We start from the raw sequence: 17828 nt of genomic DNA on the forward strand, positions 1-17828 counted from the left end.
ATGAGCAAAGTCAATGGGGAAGCCAGATTTGTGCAAAAACCGTGCAGTGATTCACTTAACGAGTGCAGTGATTCACTTAACGACTGTAGCAGGAAAGGTGGTAAAATGGGGCAAAACTCACTGAACAAATATTCCACTTAGCAACAGAAATGTTGGGCTCAATTGTGGTTGTAAGTTGAGGACTACCTAAATTGATTGATTGATTATATTTCCCACCTTTATTATTTTTACAAATTGTTCAAGACGGTGAACGTATCCCACATATACCTTCCTCCTCCTATTTTCAACCACTCTATGAGATGGGCTGGGCTGAGGGAGATTGACTGGCCCATAGTTAGTCAGCTGATTTTCATGCCTAAAGTGGGACGAGAACTCACAGTCTCCTGGGGACTGGCCCAAAACCATTCCAATAGCTTTCATGCCCAAGGTGAACTAGAATTCACAAACTCCTGGTCACTGGCCCAAAGTCACCCACCTGGCTTCCATGGCTAAGGCAGGACTTGAATTCACTGTCCCCTGGTTTCTAAGCCAGCATCTTAACCAGACTTAAACTGACTCTATGAAAGATCTCTGCTCCCAAAGGTTTCTTACTCCTCTCTTGTTCCACAGACTGCAGTTTATTTATTGTTATTTTATTTATTAAATTTATTTGCTGCCATCTCAACGTCAAGCTTACATCACAAAAACGGGAAGTAAAAAATTAAAGATTAAAATGAACAAAGGTTAAATGACTTAAAACCCAGAATATTCTTTTCATTACACTAGACATACCCAGTTCCAGCAACCGTTCTTTATATGTTTTAGCCTTCTCAACCCAAGTTTAAATTTAAGCCTAAATCCAAATTACAGCGATAGAGTTGGTCAGCAATTTCTCCTTCAGCCTTCTGTGATCATTCAAAAGGATACGGAAGGTGGAGAAGGATTCCACAGCAGTTAAAAATTCACAAGGAGGGAAAAAGTTTGGCAGGCGAATGTCTTCCTAATTCCAGATGTGATGTTGGTTCTTCCCGATTTCCCTGCTTGTACCCATCAGATCCACCCAGGTATCTGACCCACATACAAGACGACGCTGACCTGCCCGGCGATGGGTTTTTGACAGGAAGCACAAAGCCCCTTGGCTGTGGTGGAAATGCCTTGGCGGCTGAGATCCGATTCCAGCATCACCAGCATGCTATCCAGGTTCCCGCTGGGCTGGCCTGGAGACATCTGGGGGGACATAGCAGTGGGGCCTGGACAGACAGATGACACCACAGGCTGCTGAGCTGAGGGCACTTGGGCAGGAGCAGGTACTGGTGGCACCGTGGTGGTGGTGGTGGTGGTGGTGGGGGCCGAGACTCCTGGAAGCTAAAGGTTTAGAAAACATAAGGTAGTTAAGAGTCACGTTTGAACAATGTTATCGATGGCTACTTCTCTTATTTGGGCAAGGCTTCAGGGTCGATCTCCAGAAACCTTAAGAGAATTGCTTTCTTCTGTGTTAGGAGAAAAGGATGTGAATTACAACGGTTTGTTTATTGACCATTCGTAGTCACAACGGCACTGAAAAAAGTGATTTATGACTATTTTTCACATGTGACCATTGCAGCATCCCCATGGTCATGTGATTTATATTCAGATGCTTGACAACTGACTCATATTTATGATGGTCGCGGTGTCCTGGGGTCACGTGATCATCTTTTGTGCCCTTCTGACAAGAAAAGTCAATGGGGAAGCCAGATTCACTTAACAACTGTGGTTATTAATTTAACAACTGCAGGGATTCGCTGAAGAACTGTGGCAAGGAAGGTGGTAAAATGCAGCAAAACTCAAGTTAACACATTTTTCACTTGACGGCGGAAATTTGGGGCTCAATTGTGGTCATAAGTCGAGAACTACCTGTATGCTCTTATCAAATAAAGTTAGAACGGTGCCCAGCATAGCTGGAAAAAAAAAACCCAAACATCTAATTTCTCAGAGTAAATTCATGGCTCAAAATTGGCCAGAGAAACTTTAAGCATTATTTTTTTTTAAGAAAAAAAGAACTTTTGCATAGTTTCACATAGTTCAGGAAAATAGATTCTGAGGGCATTGAGAGCCATTACATTCTGAGGAGGCAGTTGGAAGCAGATCTGGTTTGTGCTTGTGTGCATATTTATACAGAGAGGGGTTGCTTTTTGTGCAATCCATCTATTCATGCCATTTATTTTAATTTAGGCAAACCTAATCTTTCTACGTTTGTCTAAATTAAAGTCTAATTTTAATTAAAATTAAATTAAAATTAATTAAAATTAAATTAAATTAAAATTAAAAATTAAATTAAATTAGTGCCACGTAACAGGGTGAGCTCCCGTTACTTGTCCCAGCTTCTGACAACCTAGCATTTCGAAAGCACCTAAAAAAATGCAAATAGAAAAATAGGGACCAATTTGGTCCCTATTCCTATTCCTATTCCGTGTGCCTTTGGCGTTTAGTCATCCCGGCCACATGACCATGGAGATGTCTTCGGACAGCGCTGGCTCTTCGGCTTTGAAACAGAGATGAGCACCGCCCCCTAGAGTCGGGAACAACTAGCACATAAACCTTTACCTTAATCTTTCTACTTTATCTGTAGAAATTATGTGTTATGTGGCGGAAACAATCCAGGATCTTGAACCTTTCCCAAAGTTTCTATCTGTAGTGAAATACACACATATACACAATTGTACACACAAACTTTTATAGTTTATCAGACCCTTCTGCCTTTCTTTGCAACTAAGGATTTATTTTTTTTAAAAGAAAAATAATTGTTTCAAGAATGTTATCTTTGTACTGAAATCTCTGTGAGGTCCTTGGTGCTCTCTGAGCTTTTCTTGCAGACATTTCATTACCATACTAGATAACACCATCGATGCTCGTTAGATGTTGGGATTTGCTCTCTCTACTCTCTCTAATACTCCCTAATGCACGGGTGTCAAATTGGCGGCCTATGGGCCGGATGCGTCACATGCAGGCCATGCCCACCCCAGCTCCACAAAGGGAAAAACATTGCAATACGTCTGCACGTGACTGCAACATGATACCACAAGTTTGACACCGGTGTCCTACTAGCACAGATGATGTTACTTAGTTTGGTAATGAAACGCCTGCAAGAAAACCACCAAGATCATAGAGAACCAAAGAACCCACAGTTCAACTTTGAACTGCAAATATTTTCTTCCATCGGTACTCAAACACCTACACGCACAATACTGTGGTCAAACCCCAAACAATCCTGAAAACTAGTGGGTCCCCTTCATCTTCATCCCTAGCACTACCTGATCAACATGCTTACATTGCTCTGGACACGGAAATCCGACAGCGAAGCCATGAGCTTGTCCAGCTCCAGAGTCGCTGAGGTGGCCGTCGGCTTGGCAGATGGAGACATTGTTGACCTGTGATGAGAACAGCCATGAAAAGACGGGAAGGGAATGTTTTTGCATGGTTCTCCTAATCGCAGGATGATACAGGTAATCCTTGACTTACAACCATTCACTTTAGTGATTGTTAGAAGTTACACCAGTGGTGAGAAGAGTGACTTATAACTGATCCTCCCAATTATGATCACCTCAGCATCCCTGTGGTCATGTGATCAAAATTCAGGCATTTGGTAACGCATCTATTTATGATGGTTGCAGTGTCCTGGGGGGAGGGGGGGTGTCACATGATCAGCATTTGTGATCTTCCCGCTGGCTTCCGACAAGGAAAGTCATTGGGGGAAGCTGGATTTGCTTAATGACCACACGATTCACTTAACATCTACAGTGATCAGTGGCAAAAAAAAAGTCATAAAGTTGGTTGTGATTCACCTAACAACCCCCTTGCTTAGCAATGATCCCAGTTATGGTCGAAAAATGAGGACTACCTGTATGGTTCTCGTCCCACTTAATACTGAGAAGCTCTGTGTCTGTATTACTTGGAGTAACAGCTGCGTTAGTTCAGGGGTTAGAGATAGGGTTAGGTGTCTATATGATAATTAACTGCAAATCCTAAATGACTGAACCTTAAAAATCTCTCTAATGGAGAAGCGTCTTTGCATTCAATTTCCTATGATAGAAAAATCTGTCCTTGAAAAATTATCCTTTTTATAACTCTCAAAAGAAGGAACATCTCTAATGTGCTGGGTATGGTAATGTATTCTACTTCAGCAGTGGATATTTTGATCTCTCAATTCTCCAGGCCAGTGTTTCTCAACCTTGACCCTTAAGGCAGCATGGCTGGCTGGGGAATTCTGGGAGTTGAAGTCCACCCATCTTAAAGTGGAGAAAGTCATAATGGAGAAACACTGCTCCAGGTTATAAAACAGAAATACTAATTATTATTATTAATAATAATAATAATATCATGATAAGAGAATTTTACTTGGTATTTAGATTTATTGCCTCAAAAACAATGTTTTTCAGACCTTTTTAGGACTAGTGGCAAATTCTATCTCAGTTTCTCCCATGTATCTGCCACTTACCGGGATAAAGAAGTACCGTCTGTCGAATCGTCCAATCTCTCTTTGTCCTTGTCTGCAGCAGGACTTTTGCTGGATGGGAATTGGGACATTATTTCATCTGGGGACAGAAAAGGAAAGGAAAGGAAAGGAAAGGAAAGGAAAGGAAAGGAAAGGAAAGGAAAGGAAAGGAAAGGAAAGGGGAATTTTTTGAGTCATGTGCTATTTGACACATCAGCCATCAGAGGGCAGCACTGACACACTTCTAAACATGAAAGAACATCTGGAGAACACACAAACACCCACAGAGGAAGTACATGGAGAAAAAAAACCTTGGAAAATTGGGCAGAAATACATTGAAAGGAAGAAGCAATTTCCTCCTGCTGTGCCGAGATCTGGCAACTTCACCAAGGCAGAGAAGGAACTTCCATCCTTCAATCAAACCTGCCTCCTGTTGGAAAGTGCAAATCATAGGAAGCCGATGGAGGAAGAAATAAATGCTCCATTGCAAGGAAAGGTCAAGTCTCATGGGATATATTGGCAGTGGGTGGGGCAAATCTGCTTGCAAACGGGAGATGCGTTTAGAGAGCCTCCAAGACGTAGAGGCCGACTCTGTTCAACAAACGGGGCAGTTGCTGCCAAGAGAGCCTTAGGCTGGTTTTGGAAGTTGCAAGCTGACTGAGAAATGAAGCAGTCCTGGGTGCTCTGCTTTATGTCAGCCCAGAACTATTTACAACCACGTTTTCTAGACTTGGCAAGCATAAAACGTATGGACTTCAACTCCCAGAATTCCCCAGCCACCACCAAATAAACACCCCAGATACCACAGCAAAGAGCAAGGCCTGGAGCTACTTTTCACAGCCGTTTTACGCAAACCAACACTTGTATTCTTGGGATTTTAAGGACCACCCAGATTTATTTACCTAGTACTGACAACATCTAGAGACTGGAGGGGGTCAAAAAAGACCCCATTTTAATTCTCACTTGACCATAAAGCTTATTGAATGTCTTTGGATCTGGTTCTCTCAGCCTGACCTGACCCACAGGATTGTTGGGTTAACAATAAAAGAAGGTGATATCCCAGCCACACCAAGTTGAGTATCAAAGGAAAAGGCAGAGCATACATGTAACGGCTAAATTAAAAACTCCAGGTAGACCTCGACTTACAACAGTTCATTTAGTGACCCTTTGAAGTTACAACAGCACTGAAAAATGTGACTTATGATCATTTTTCATAGTTACCAAGTTACTTTTGCAGTATCCCCATGATCATGTGATCAAAATTTGGATGCTTGGCAACTGGTTCATGACCACTGCTGTGTCCTGGGGTCACTAAACGAATGGGGTCATGTGATCCCCTTTTGCAACCTTCTGACAAGCCAAGTCAATTGGAAAACCAGATATCCAGGTTCCAACTTACCAATTATAATAATAATAACAACAGAGTTGGAAAGGACCTTGGAGGCCTTCTAGTCCAACCCCCTGCCCAGGCAGGAAACCCTACACCATCTCAGACAGATGGTTATCCAACATCTTCTTGAAAATTTCCAGTGTTGGGGCATTTACAACTTCTGCAGGCAAGTTGTTCCACTTATTAATTGTTCTGTCAGGAAATTTCTCCTTAGTTCTAAGTTGCTTCTTTCCTTGATCAGTTTCCACCCATTGCTTCTTGTTCTACCCTCAGGTGCTTTGGAGAACAACACGACAGTGGTTCAGTTAACAACTGAAGCAAGAAAAGCTGTAAAATGAAGCAAAATTCACCTAACAAATATCTCACTTAACTACAGAAATTTAGGGCTCAATTGTGTTCGTAAGTCAAGGACTACCTGTAATGGCTAAATTAAGAACTACAGGTTGTCCTCTACTTACGACCACAACGGAGCCCAACATTTCTCTTGTTAAGCGAGACATTTGTTAAGGGAGTTTTGTCCCATTTTTACCTCTGTTCTTCTCACAGTGGTTAAGTGAATCACTGCAATTGGTAAGCTTGGTAACCCAGTTGTTCAGTGAATCTGGCTTCCCCATTGACTTACTTTGCTTGTCAGAAGATCACAAAAGGGGATCACATGATCTCGGGACACTGCAACGGCCACAAATATGAACCAATTGCCAAGCATCTGAATTTTGATCATGTGATCATAGGGTTGCTGGTAGAGGTCATAACTATGAAAAATGGGCATAATTCACATTTTTCAGGGCCATTGTAACTTTGAACAGTCCCTAAACGAACTGCTTGTTAAGTCGAGGACTACCTATACTGGGGAGACAAAGGATGCGAAACTAGAAGATAACAGAAAAACCAAGGACAGAACCTTATTCTGAATTGCTCTTGTGTCACATCTAGCTAGTCCAGCCTTAGTTTCAGGATCAGAAGACGCCTTGGGAGAAGAGGATTCTTACCACCACCACCACCATTGCAAACCAGATGTTCTCCAGATGTATTAGACCATGTCTCCTATAACTCATGGCCCATTTTGTTCCTAGGCCGGCTAGAAATTATGAGGGTTGTAGCCCAACACATTCATAGGACACCAATCCAGGCAAGAGATATTCGTAATGTGTGATTTTATCCTTTTAGAATCACTTTTCTGGACAACGGCAAACATTGGCACTCAAAGTCATGATTAGTTTAGCGATGGTTTACTGAAAAACCACCTCTGGGTTGGCTGGGTTCACACAATACGCCGAGCCATAAATCACGGTTAACAAATGACAATGGTTGGGTTCACGCATCACACCAAGCCAAAAACAATAGACATTCCAGCTTGGTGTGATGCTTCAGAGTCCAGTTTGATGCCACTTCTGGTCACGCGAGGGGTGATGCGGAAAAGAGGCTTCCGAGGAGGTTGGCAACACCAAAAAATTCCCCTCCCCTCCTGAAGTTAGCTTGCAACTTCATCTAATTCTCTAGAGGTAAAATGTCTCTGTCAAATGGAGGTTCTATTTTAAAAGTTAGTGGCCCCACCACTCATCTATAACCGGAGCAATCTTGTTTCTAAAGCTGTCTACGCTAGTGAATTCTATGTGCCAGCGTAGAAGGTAAGGTTTACATACATCACAAAATAACTACTCCAAGGCCCAGTGTTTCTGCATGTGAAAAGCCATCCAAAGAACTATGTGTGTCTTCCTCTCTCTCTCTCTCTCTCTCTCTCTCTCTCTCTCTCTCTCTCTCTCTCTCACACACACACACACACACACACACACACACACACGTACCTGTGATGTTGAACTGGGTTGCGTTGAGTTCTTGGAGAAGCCGATCCAGTTCGCAAAGCCCAGCTCCGAGCACCCCACTGGAGGAGGAGAAGGGCGGAGGGGCAGCTTCCTTCGCCTTGGGCGAGAGGGGCTTGCAGACCGTACTGTGGTGAGAGGCAAAAGAGGCGAGGATGATGAGCGGCTGAAGAGGGTTTGGGGGCAAGCAAGGAGCATCCGTGAGGAGGAGGAGGAGGAGGAAGGAGAGTCTGAATTCCCACCACACCTTGAAGAGAGCGATGCGGTGCATGCCTTTTCGGGGAAGATGGAGGGGAAAGGGTGGCAGCTATTTATAGGATCCCTCTGCTTAATGGACGCTCTGGACTGAGGCCAGAGGATCTGGGCAAAGCTCCCAGGGAGGCCAAATGCCTCCAGACTCCTCTGTCTCCCCCCCTCCATTCTTCCGCCATCCCCTGGGCAGTGTTTGCTACCCCCATATCCTGCCAGCTTAAAGGCCAGCAGAGGGGGGTGGGGATTGCGTTCTGTCCTCCAGGATGTTGGATATGAAGCTTCTGCCTTGCTGAGAGCAGAGGAATGTTTCCAGATGTGGTTCTGCCACCTAACAGCTGCCCTGATAGAAGAAACTGCAGCTGCTCACTCTTGTTTCCATCAGAGATGATAGAAACCAAAAAAACAGGGTCTTTCTTTATGCAAGCAGACCAGCCTTGCAGAGCACTGGAGTGACTTCCAACATCTGGCTCTTTCCCAAACCACTTCATCATCATCATGTCTTTTCCTCCCCGTGAAGGTTTCCTGTTCCTGTGTATTCCTTTTACCCCCTAATCTCCACCAAATGGTTTTCTAAAGTACCTCATTCAACAAGCTTGAACCCTGGGGATCTTAGGGTGATCCTGGCAACACTTGGAAATAGTGTGATTTTTTTTTTTAAAAAGGCTTTTCTACTTCTACATCTAGCTTAGTGTTGGAATCTCATAGTGGTCTCCCATCCAGTGATTAACAAGTCTGCTTAGAATTCCCAGGGATTATTCAAGGCCTGTTTGATGCAGTTATTTCTGTCCTTTTCTATTTCAGGATCTTGTTTTTCCCCCCCTGCAATGTTAAGGAAAATAAAATAAAAAGAATGGTGTCTGCATGCATTAAAGAAACCCACCAGCAAACCTCTATTCGCAGAATGCCCTTCGGTTTACCTATAGAGATGCTCCTTGTCGCTCCCACCTTGCAGGGTCGGTGTTGGGATTGGATCAGCCGGCATGGCTGCTTTTCCAGCCTGCAAGAAACAAGATGATGCAACTTATGTAAAGCAGAAGAAAGAGCTAGAATAGAACTGGACTCAGTGAGAAGGCAAATAAGAATGTCAGTGTTGGGGAGCCTGAATAAGGCAACTTCTGCATCAAAGAATAGCGGAAGCCTTGAAATATTGAAGTCTGTCCATTTTAAAGTTGAAAAACTTTCTTTTTTTTAATTAAAAAGTTGTTTTTATTTTAAACACATTAAAACAAGACAAAAACATACAACATTTATATACATATCACTTTTTTTATCAATTCCTTCTAAGTGATCCTTTTTCATTATTTACTCATATTTTAACTTTGTCTTAACCTACTTTTATTATCTATCTCCTTTTATTTCGTCTACATTTTACCTTGATTTTCAACACTTTTTTCCTTTACTCTCTTTTATTCCATATTCCTAGATGGTATGAATGGTTGGAAAATAGGAAAAATGAGAAAAAGGAATAAAGTTGAAAAACTTTCAACCAGGTTGAAAAACGTTGCTTTAAAACAGACCTGGGCCACATCTGGCCCTTTGGCCAGCCTTGTCCAGCCCGCATGGATTGCTTTTCACTTTGAAGGACAGTGCTAATATTTTTTCAGTTTATGGATGTGCGTGCAGGCATCCCTTCCCACCTTCACAGCTCTATTGTTCCGGCTCTCCACAACAGTTCCAGTTTCTGACATGGTCCCTTGGGAAAATTAATTGCCCACCCCTCCAGATGTTTTCCCCCCTAAAATATAAAGCTAGGAGCAATGTTAGGGCCACTAATAGGCTATTCCCTTAACTGCAGCTGGACTCTATTCCATTAGCAAAATTGTCACAAGTGCTGTGGATATGGGTGATGTCATTTGTATCATGACATCACTTGCATGATGACATCATTACGCCATGATGTCACTGGAGCTTCTGCCAGACACCAATGAGACTCACAGTAAAATTCCAACCACTTGGGATTTTTCCAAGAGTTCCAAGGACAGAACATTATGTTCTTTGCCCCTGGAAGCTGGAAACGTCTTAAAGTTTTCATAGGTCTCTGTAAAATGTAAAGGTTTTATAGGTTTATGGAAAAATTTGCTCATAAACGGGCAGCTGGACCAAAATACTTGTGTGCATATTATAGAAAACTGGGCTAAATTCCCATTTGGATCTGTGGAAGTGCAGACAGACACCACAAATGAAGTTGTATTCTCTGCATTTTGTCAGAGAAATTAATTTCGGAGGGGAAACAAATCTGCTGAGTTAATACAGAAACTGATTTTAGTATGGAGGCACAAAGCTGGAAACTAACGCATAGAAATTAGTCCCCGACTCACAATGAGTCCAAAATTTCTGTTGCTAAGCAAGAGAGTTGTTAAGTGTGCTTTGTCCCATTTTGCGACCTTTCTTGCCACAGTTTTAACTGAATCATCGCAGTTGTTTAAGTTAGTAACATGGTTGCCAAGTGAATCTGGCTTCCCCATTGATTTTACTTGTCAGAAAGGGGATAACATGATCCTAGGATCCTGTAACCATCATGCATACAGGCCAGTTGCCAAGCAACTGAACTTTGATCACGTGATCATGGGGATGCTACAACGGTCATAGGTGTGAAAAACAGTCATAAGTCACTTTTTTCAGCGCCATTATAACTTCGAACAGTCACTAAACAAATGGTTGTAAATCGAGGAGTACCTGTACAATTAATCCATCTTCCTTCAAATGCAGTTTTACTTTTTTGGGGAGGGGAAAACTACATGTGCTGCTGTCCTTCAAAAAGAGACAAAATACCTGTCTCTCAATAAACATTAAAAAAAGAAGAAGCTATTTGAGAGAAACAAGAAAGAAAGAGATCGAAGATTACTGGAATAGCATTGAAACCCTTAACCACAATGCCTATCAATTTCAAAGAGCACAGCAAGCCCGTCTGAAGTGAGGGACGGAAAAAACCCACCAAGATTCTTATTTCACACATTTAACCACAAATCTATTGTCACTATGCAACTTCCCAGGATAGTTTTACACCCAGAATAACTCTGAAGTAAGCAGAAGCCGTTATTTATTTCTTAAGAGTAGCTGATTATGGTATCAGTGCTGATGGAGCTTTTAGTCAGAAAAGGATTGGTGTATCACAGTGAAATCATAGTGACCGTCTTTTCTTTTAATAAAACAAGGAGTTGATGTCATGAAAAGACGCCAGCAGTTAGAAATGAAACTTCATCTTGAGGCCTCAGAAAGCTTCACTAGTTCATTTCTGCCTTCTACAGACTCAGTTTAGGATGGAAAGGCTTTCAGCCTAGGAAGATGTGACAGATTCACAGCATTGCCAAACTAGAAACAAATGAGGTAGGGAAAGAAAGAAAGAAAGAAAGAAAGAAAGAAAGAAAGAAAGAAAGAAAGAAAGAAAGAAAGAGGGAGGGGGAAGGAAAGGAAGGAAGGAGGGAGGGAGGAAAGGAAGTGGGGGAAGAAAGAAAAAGAAAGAAAGAAAGAAAGAAAGAAAGAGGGAGGGAGGGAGGGAAGGAGAGAAGATGGAGGGGGAAGGGAAGGAAGGAGGGAGGGAGGGAGGGAAGAGAGTTGGGGAGAAAGAAAGAAAGAAAGAAAGAAAGAAAGAAAGAAAGAAAGAAAGAAAGAAAGAAAGAAAGAAAGAAAGAGGAAGGAAGGAAGGAAGGAAGGAAGGAAGGAAGGAAGGAAGGAAGGAAGGAAGGACAGCATGATGCTATTATTTGTTCTCAGAATTTATTTCACTTCAGTTACAGCATTTTAAGGGAGTAGCTGAGTGTTTTTCAAATTCAGCAACTTTTAAGATGTATGGACTTCAACTCCCAGAATTCCCTTTGCTGGCTAGGGAATTCTGGGAGTTGAAGTTCACATGTCTTAAAGTTGCCAACTTTGAAAAACACTGGGCTAGACCCAACAGATGAGTCGATACAGTTGTCTTCCATTACTTTCAACCCACCTGAGAGTTGTAAGGTGAAGCAGTTGGCTTTGAAACTGGAGTCCTCTCTTGACTGTGGGATCCCCCGGAGTCAGCGAGTAGAACGGGGCGTTTGGAGATATGAGAGGTGGTGGTCTCCAGATCAGCCAGGAGAGCATCTGAAGGGGAAAAGACCGCATAACCGAGAATGAGACACAAGAAGAAACAGAGGCGGCAGAAAGGGACCCAAATATTAAGGGGAGAGAACAGAGGAAAAGTCTTGTGAACAGCAGAGGAAAGAGAAATGTTGCAAAGAAATACAGGAAGTCCTCCACTTGCAACAGTTGTGACTGTTCGAAGTTACAACGGCACTGAAAAAAAGTGACTTATGACCACTTTTCGCACTTACAACCACTGCATCATCCCCATGGTCATGTGATTGAAATTCAGGTGCTTGGCAACTGACTCATATTTATGATGGTCGCAGGGCCATGAGATCATGTGATCATCTTTTGTGACCTTCTGACAAGCAAAGTCAAAGGGGGAAACCAGCTACACTTAACAACCGTGTTGCTATCTTAACAACTGCAGGGACTCACTTAACAACTGTGGCAAGAAAAGTTGTAAAATGGGGCAAAAACTCACTTAACAAATGTCTCACCTAGCAACAGAAATTTTGGGCTCCATTGTAGTCATAAATCGAGGACTACCTGCACAGCCTTTGTAGGTTCATTATTCCCGTCCTAAAGCAGAAATTCACATTTATCATCCAGGCTGGACACCAAAAGTTATTCCACTGGAAAATTTGTGATTCAAAAAAATTATAATGATGATAATTCTGCTTCTCCAAAAACACTCAAATTCTAGGTTGGATTACCACCGTGATTGCAATTGTATTTAATATAGGGTCTCATCCTCTTTTTTTCTTTCTTTCGTCTTTGTTGTTTCGTGAACTGTCTTAACTGTCTTTGTTGAACAGAAAGCCAAAAAATGAATCCAGTAAGTAAGTAAGTAAATAAATAATTCACACACCCTGCAAAACAATCTCAAAATGTTCCCAGCAATGTAAAAGCAAGATAGAGAAAGTGACAAAACTAAAACAAACATATTTGTGAAACTTTTCGTTCTTCATCTAATCCCTCAAGGATTTAGAAGGATCTTAAGTGAAGCATCCAACAAAAAATAGAAATGCTTGATCTACAGGTGATCCTCAACTTATGATCACAATTGAGCCCTAACTGTCTGTTGCTAAGCGAGATGTTTGGTAAGTGAGCTTTGCCCCCATTTTATGACTTTCCTTTCACTTAGTTGTTAACTGAATCAGTGCAGTTAAATTAGGTAACCTGTGATAAGTGAATCTGGCTTCCCCATTGACTTTGCTTGTCAGAAGGTTGCAAAAGGGGATCGTGTGACTCCGGACACTGCAGCCGTCATAAATATGAGCCAGTTGACAAGCGACCCAATTTTAATTACACGATCATGGATCTTAAGTATGAAAAATGGTCCCAAGTCACTTTTTCAGTGATGTTGTAGCTTCGAACAGTCACAAAGTGAAATGTTATAAGTGGAGGACTATCTGTTTTTGGCCAGAATATTTCAGATCTTAGTTGAATTTTGAAATATTACATCCATCAGTCCCATTGAAATCAATAACGGCTAAGTGAGGCGTAAAATTAATTTCTTCTACATCAAAAACCACACTTTGATGCAAGGAAGTGTGTGTAAATTTGCAAGGTTTGGATCTAACCAAATCCCTGCCCCCCACAAACCCCTTAACTTGAAGCAGTTAACCAAAGTAGATGCTTGTATAAGTCACTAGTCTTCATTAATCACACAAAAGGAAATCCCACTCTTGTGAAGTCAAGCCATTTCCAATTAAGTCCTTGCTCAAAAAAACATAAGAGTTGAACCTCACTTTGCCATTAAATCCTCTAATATCAACTTCAATCAGTTATATTTTTTATCGTATTGATCCACATGAGAACCCAATAAGAAAAGCAGAGAGGGACTGAGCTAGAAAGGGAATCAGCATGATGTAGTGGTTAAAGCACTTGGTAAACTGAATTCTAGCCCCACCTTAGGCATGAAGCCACTTTAATGACGTTGATACAGCCACTCTCTCTCAGCCCTAGGAAGCAGGCAATGGCAAACCATTACTGCAATCTTGCCAAAAAAAAAAACCCTGCAGGGAGTATTCCAGGCAGTTGCCAGGAGCCAATGCTGACTTGAAGGCAATTAAAAAAAATACTAAAAATAAGTCAAGACAGGATGCCAAAGTCTAGGAAGAAGAAAATAGATTTCTAGGTAACAAAAGTTTCATAATTCTATTTGTGCTCCTGTCTTGTCAGCATTACTTCTGAACTCCAGGCTCCTTTGGGATGGTTCCTCTGCACATGCTCAGAAACTTTCTCACTGTTTCGTATTCAAAGCAGGATCTTGGACTAAAAAGCCTAGGATTTATGACGCCGACATAATTTCCCTGTACAGATTTGTGATTTCATTTTTGTCCTGTCTTTTTCTGTGTCTTCTTCAACCCTTGAAAACACTCTTTGCTTTCCGCACAATTAACCTTTTGTGCAAGAAGCCTTTTCCATCCCGAGCAAGTTTTATAGAGGTCCTTTTCACACACACACACACACACACACACACACACACACACACCAAATTCAATGTCCTGCAAGCTGGTCAGATTATAAAAGAGTTATTTGGGAGAACAACAGCTGGTTTAAACAACTCCTCAGTGGCCCACAGGAGTCATTTGGGATGAAGGTGTCAGACAGGGAGTGAGGAGACCCAGGTGTGACTCTACCCTCAACCATGGAAACTCACTCCTGTCCAACTTGTTTGTTTGTCATGAGGATAAAATGCCACAAAAATCTACTTTAAGGCACACTGAGCTCTTGAAGAGTCCACATGGGGTACAAATAGTCTTCAACTTACGACCAAAATTGAGCCCAAAATTTCTGTTGTTAAGCAAGACAGTAGTGGGTTTGTGTGTGTGTGTGTGTGTGTTTATTTTTAATTTTTTTCTTTTTATTAATATAAATAAAAAAGAGCAACATATTCAAAATCCATTTGGACAGTGTGTTGTCTGGCTACAGTTCTTTTGAGTAATAAGCATCACCGTAATGATAACAGTATTTTCTAATAGTCATCTCATAATAACAGTGCTTTTCCCTCATAACATCAATACATATTAATTGTTAATACTAATCAAAATTAATCGGTAAACAATCCTAATAATAAGATTAAACTTTCTCTTATGGTTTTTGAACTTCTAACTCCTGTTTCTCTTATCTAACCATAGATAAAACAGATTTCATACCTCAAAATATTCAGTGTCTTCCTTTTCCTTAAATTAAAATGTTAGTTTATTCATTTCTACACATTCTAAATTTTTGTATTATATTTTCTTCTGTGGGGATCTCTTCACCCTTCCAATGTTGTGCGAACATGATTCTGGCCGCTATTAACACATGTATGCATTTCTTTTACTATATTTGTCTGGTGTGATGCCCAACAGAAATATTTCCATTTTTAAATCTATATATTCCTTTATCATTTTTACCCCAGTGCTTACTTTGGTCCAGTATATTTTTGCTTTTGGGCATGTCCACCACATTTGGTGATACGAACCCAGGGTTTGCTTGCACTTCCAACAACATATTCTTAAATATTCTAGCTAATCTTAAGCAAGACAGTTGCTAAGTGAGTTTTGACTCCCTTTATGATTTTTCTTGCCACAGATGTTAACCAAATCACCACAGTTGTTAAATTAGTAACATGGTATATAATATAATATAATATAATATAATATAATAATAATATATAATATAATATAATATAATATATATAATATAATATATAATACAATACAATACAATACAATACAATACAATACAATAAATATAATATAATATAATATAATATAATATAATATAATATAATATAATATAATATAATATAATATAATATAATATAATATAATAACAGAGTTGGAAGGGACCTTGGAGGTCTTCTAGACCTACCCCCTGCCCAGGCAGAAAACCCTACACCATTTCAGACAAATGGCTATCTAACATTTTCTTAAAAATTTCCCGTGTTGGAGCATTCACGACTTCTGCAGGCAAGTTGTTCCACTTATTGATTGTTCTAACTGTCAAGAAATTTCTCCTAAGTTGTTTCTCTCCTTGATTAGTTTCCACCCATTGCTTCTTGTCCTGCCCTCAGGTGCTTTGGAGAATAGCTTGACTCCCTCTTCTTTGTGGCAGCCCCTGAGATATTGGAATACTGCCATTATGTCTTCCCTAGTCTTTCTTTTCATTAAACTAGACAGGTTTGTTAAGTGAATTTGGCTTCCCCGTTGATTTTGCTTGTCAGAAGGTCGCAAAAGGGGATAACACGACCCCGAGACACTGCAACCATCATAAATACACCCGTTGCCAAATGCCCGAATTCTGATCACATGACTAAAATGGTCGTAAGGTGAAAAATGGTCATAAGTCATTTTTTCCGGTGCCATTATAACTTCAGTCACTAAACAAATGGTTGTAAATCGAGGACACCCTATATGTGTGTGAGAAAAAAAAATCAAAATTATGGGTACAATAGCGGGATCAAAGTTCTGATCCTTTTCTAAAATGTGCCACGCAGATGTAAAAAAAAAAGGGGGGGCAGAGGTTAAATTGCACATCTCTGCGAGCCATACTAACATTTTTAGCTCCCAATAATGGAAATGGCTACCTTAGAAAAAAGACAGGATATAAACCTACTAAATATTTGTTTTATTTATTTGCAGGGCTGATATGCCACTCCAGTTGAAGTTACTTTGGGGTAGCTTCCATGTTCTACTTACATCAATTAAATTAAAAACTACACAGCCCGAAACACGAAGGACCACCTAATGGAAAACGCAGTGCTATTATAAAGCTATTATAAAGATAATTCTGTTTTCATTAATCTTCAAATTATAGGAAGCAGCAGCTCACATCTCCTTCTCTTCCCGTCCCCACCCCAAAAGTACGTCTGTTGCAAAAAAACAAGTTAGTTTGGATGGCCTTTCTGAAACCCAGCAGGGTGAACCATCCATAAATCTTCATCTTCCTCACTTCTATCCTCTTCGCACCATCCCCTGCTCACAGTGTTTAAGAACACAAAAACTCTTTGAATTGTGTTATAAAGTGGCAATTTATTTTATAATCTGTTTATTGTATTTCTTCCTGACCTCAAGTGTTTCTCAATCCTGGCACCTTTTGTGAGGACTTCAACACCCAGAATTCCCCAGCCAGCTTTGCTTGGGAGCCTACACAACAAAGGTGCCAAGGTTGAGGAAACACTGTTCTAGTAATTTAAGTAAGATTTCTGTTATGCCTTTGATGGTGCTAGGGTCTTCCAAGGTCTCCCCCTGACTAAAGCAGTCCACCTTTTAAATAAGGGTGGCATTTCTTTCATTGTCCTTAGCTTAGCCATTCATTTTTGAATGCACAAACATGCTGGCTGAGGAATTCTGGGAGTTGACGTCCACATATCTTAGTTACTAAGACTGAGAAACACTGCTCCAGAGTTTTGGAAAGCTGCCTGGTAGCCCTACGGCTGAAAGTATTGGACCAGACTCGAGTAAGGGTACACAATCTTGGCAACTTTAAAATCTGTGACTTCAATTCCCAGAATTCCTCTGATGAAGAATTCTGGGAACTGAAGTCCACAGCCCTTCACAGATTGTCACGATTAGACACCCCTGGATCAGAGTTTTCAAAATTCCAGGCAGCAATTTGGGGAATTCTGCAGGGGACCATATTTCCTCCAAGTTTGTCCAGACCCAGTTCCCTCCTCAGTTTGCATCCGCAGCCCTCTCCAAGAAGAATGCATGCAGTCTTGGGTTTTGAGGACAAGCCATGGAATGCAAAATCTTGACAAAAGATCTTACCATTTAAGTTGGTCATTTGTGGAAGTGCAAATCCCATAACTCCTGACCGCTGTCCATACAGGCTGGGACAAGAGGCAGAGAGATTCAGCCCTCTC

The 17828-nt window shown here is 41.1% G+C and overlaps 1 protein-coding gene across 2 annotated transcripts in view; it reads right to left on the reverse strand.

The window, feature by feature from the left end:
* Positions 1-17828, reverse strand: part of TGFB1I1 (transforming growth factor beta 1 induced transcript 1) — a 33875-nt gene that overhangs the window by 10317 nt on the left and 5730 nt on the right. For both annotated transcript variants that reach the window (XR_009154930.1, XM_058181250.1), the window contains exons 2-7: positions 11850-11986; positions 8830-8909; positions 7646-7788; positions 4454-4550; positions 3287-3386; positions 1075-1344 (exon numbers count right to left, since the gene is read on the reverse strand). Coding sequence is in view for 1 of the 2 variants with exons in the window: in XM_058181250.1 (XP_058037233.1) it covers positions 1075-1344; positions 3287-3386; positions 4454-4550; positions 7646-7788; positions 8830-8909; positions 11850-11986 (827 nt within the window). In the remaining variant the exon portion in view is untranslated. The remainder of the gene's footprint in view (positions 1-1074; positions 1345-3286; positions 3387-4453; positions 4551-7645; positions 7789-8829; positions 8910-11849; positions 11987-17828) is intronic.

The sequence above is a fragment of the Ahaetulla prasina genome, chromosome 4 (assembly GCF_028640845.1).
Source record: "Ahaetulla prasina isolate Xishuangbanna chromosome 4, ASM2864084v1, whole genome shotgun sequence".
Taxonomy (NCBI): Eukaryota; Metazoa; Chordata; class Lepidosauria; order Squamata; family Colubridae; genus Ahaetulla; species Ahaetulla prasina.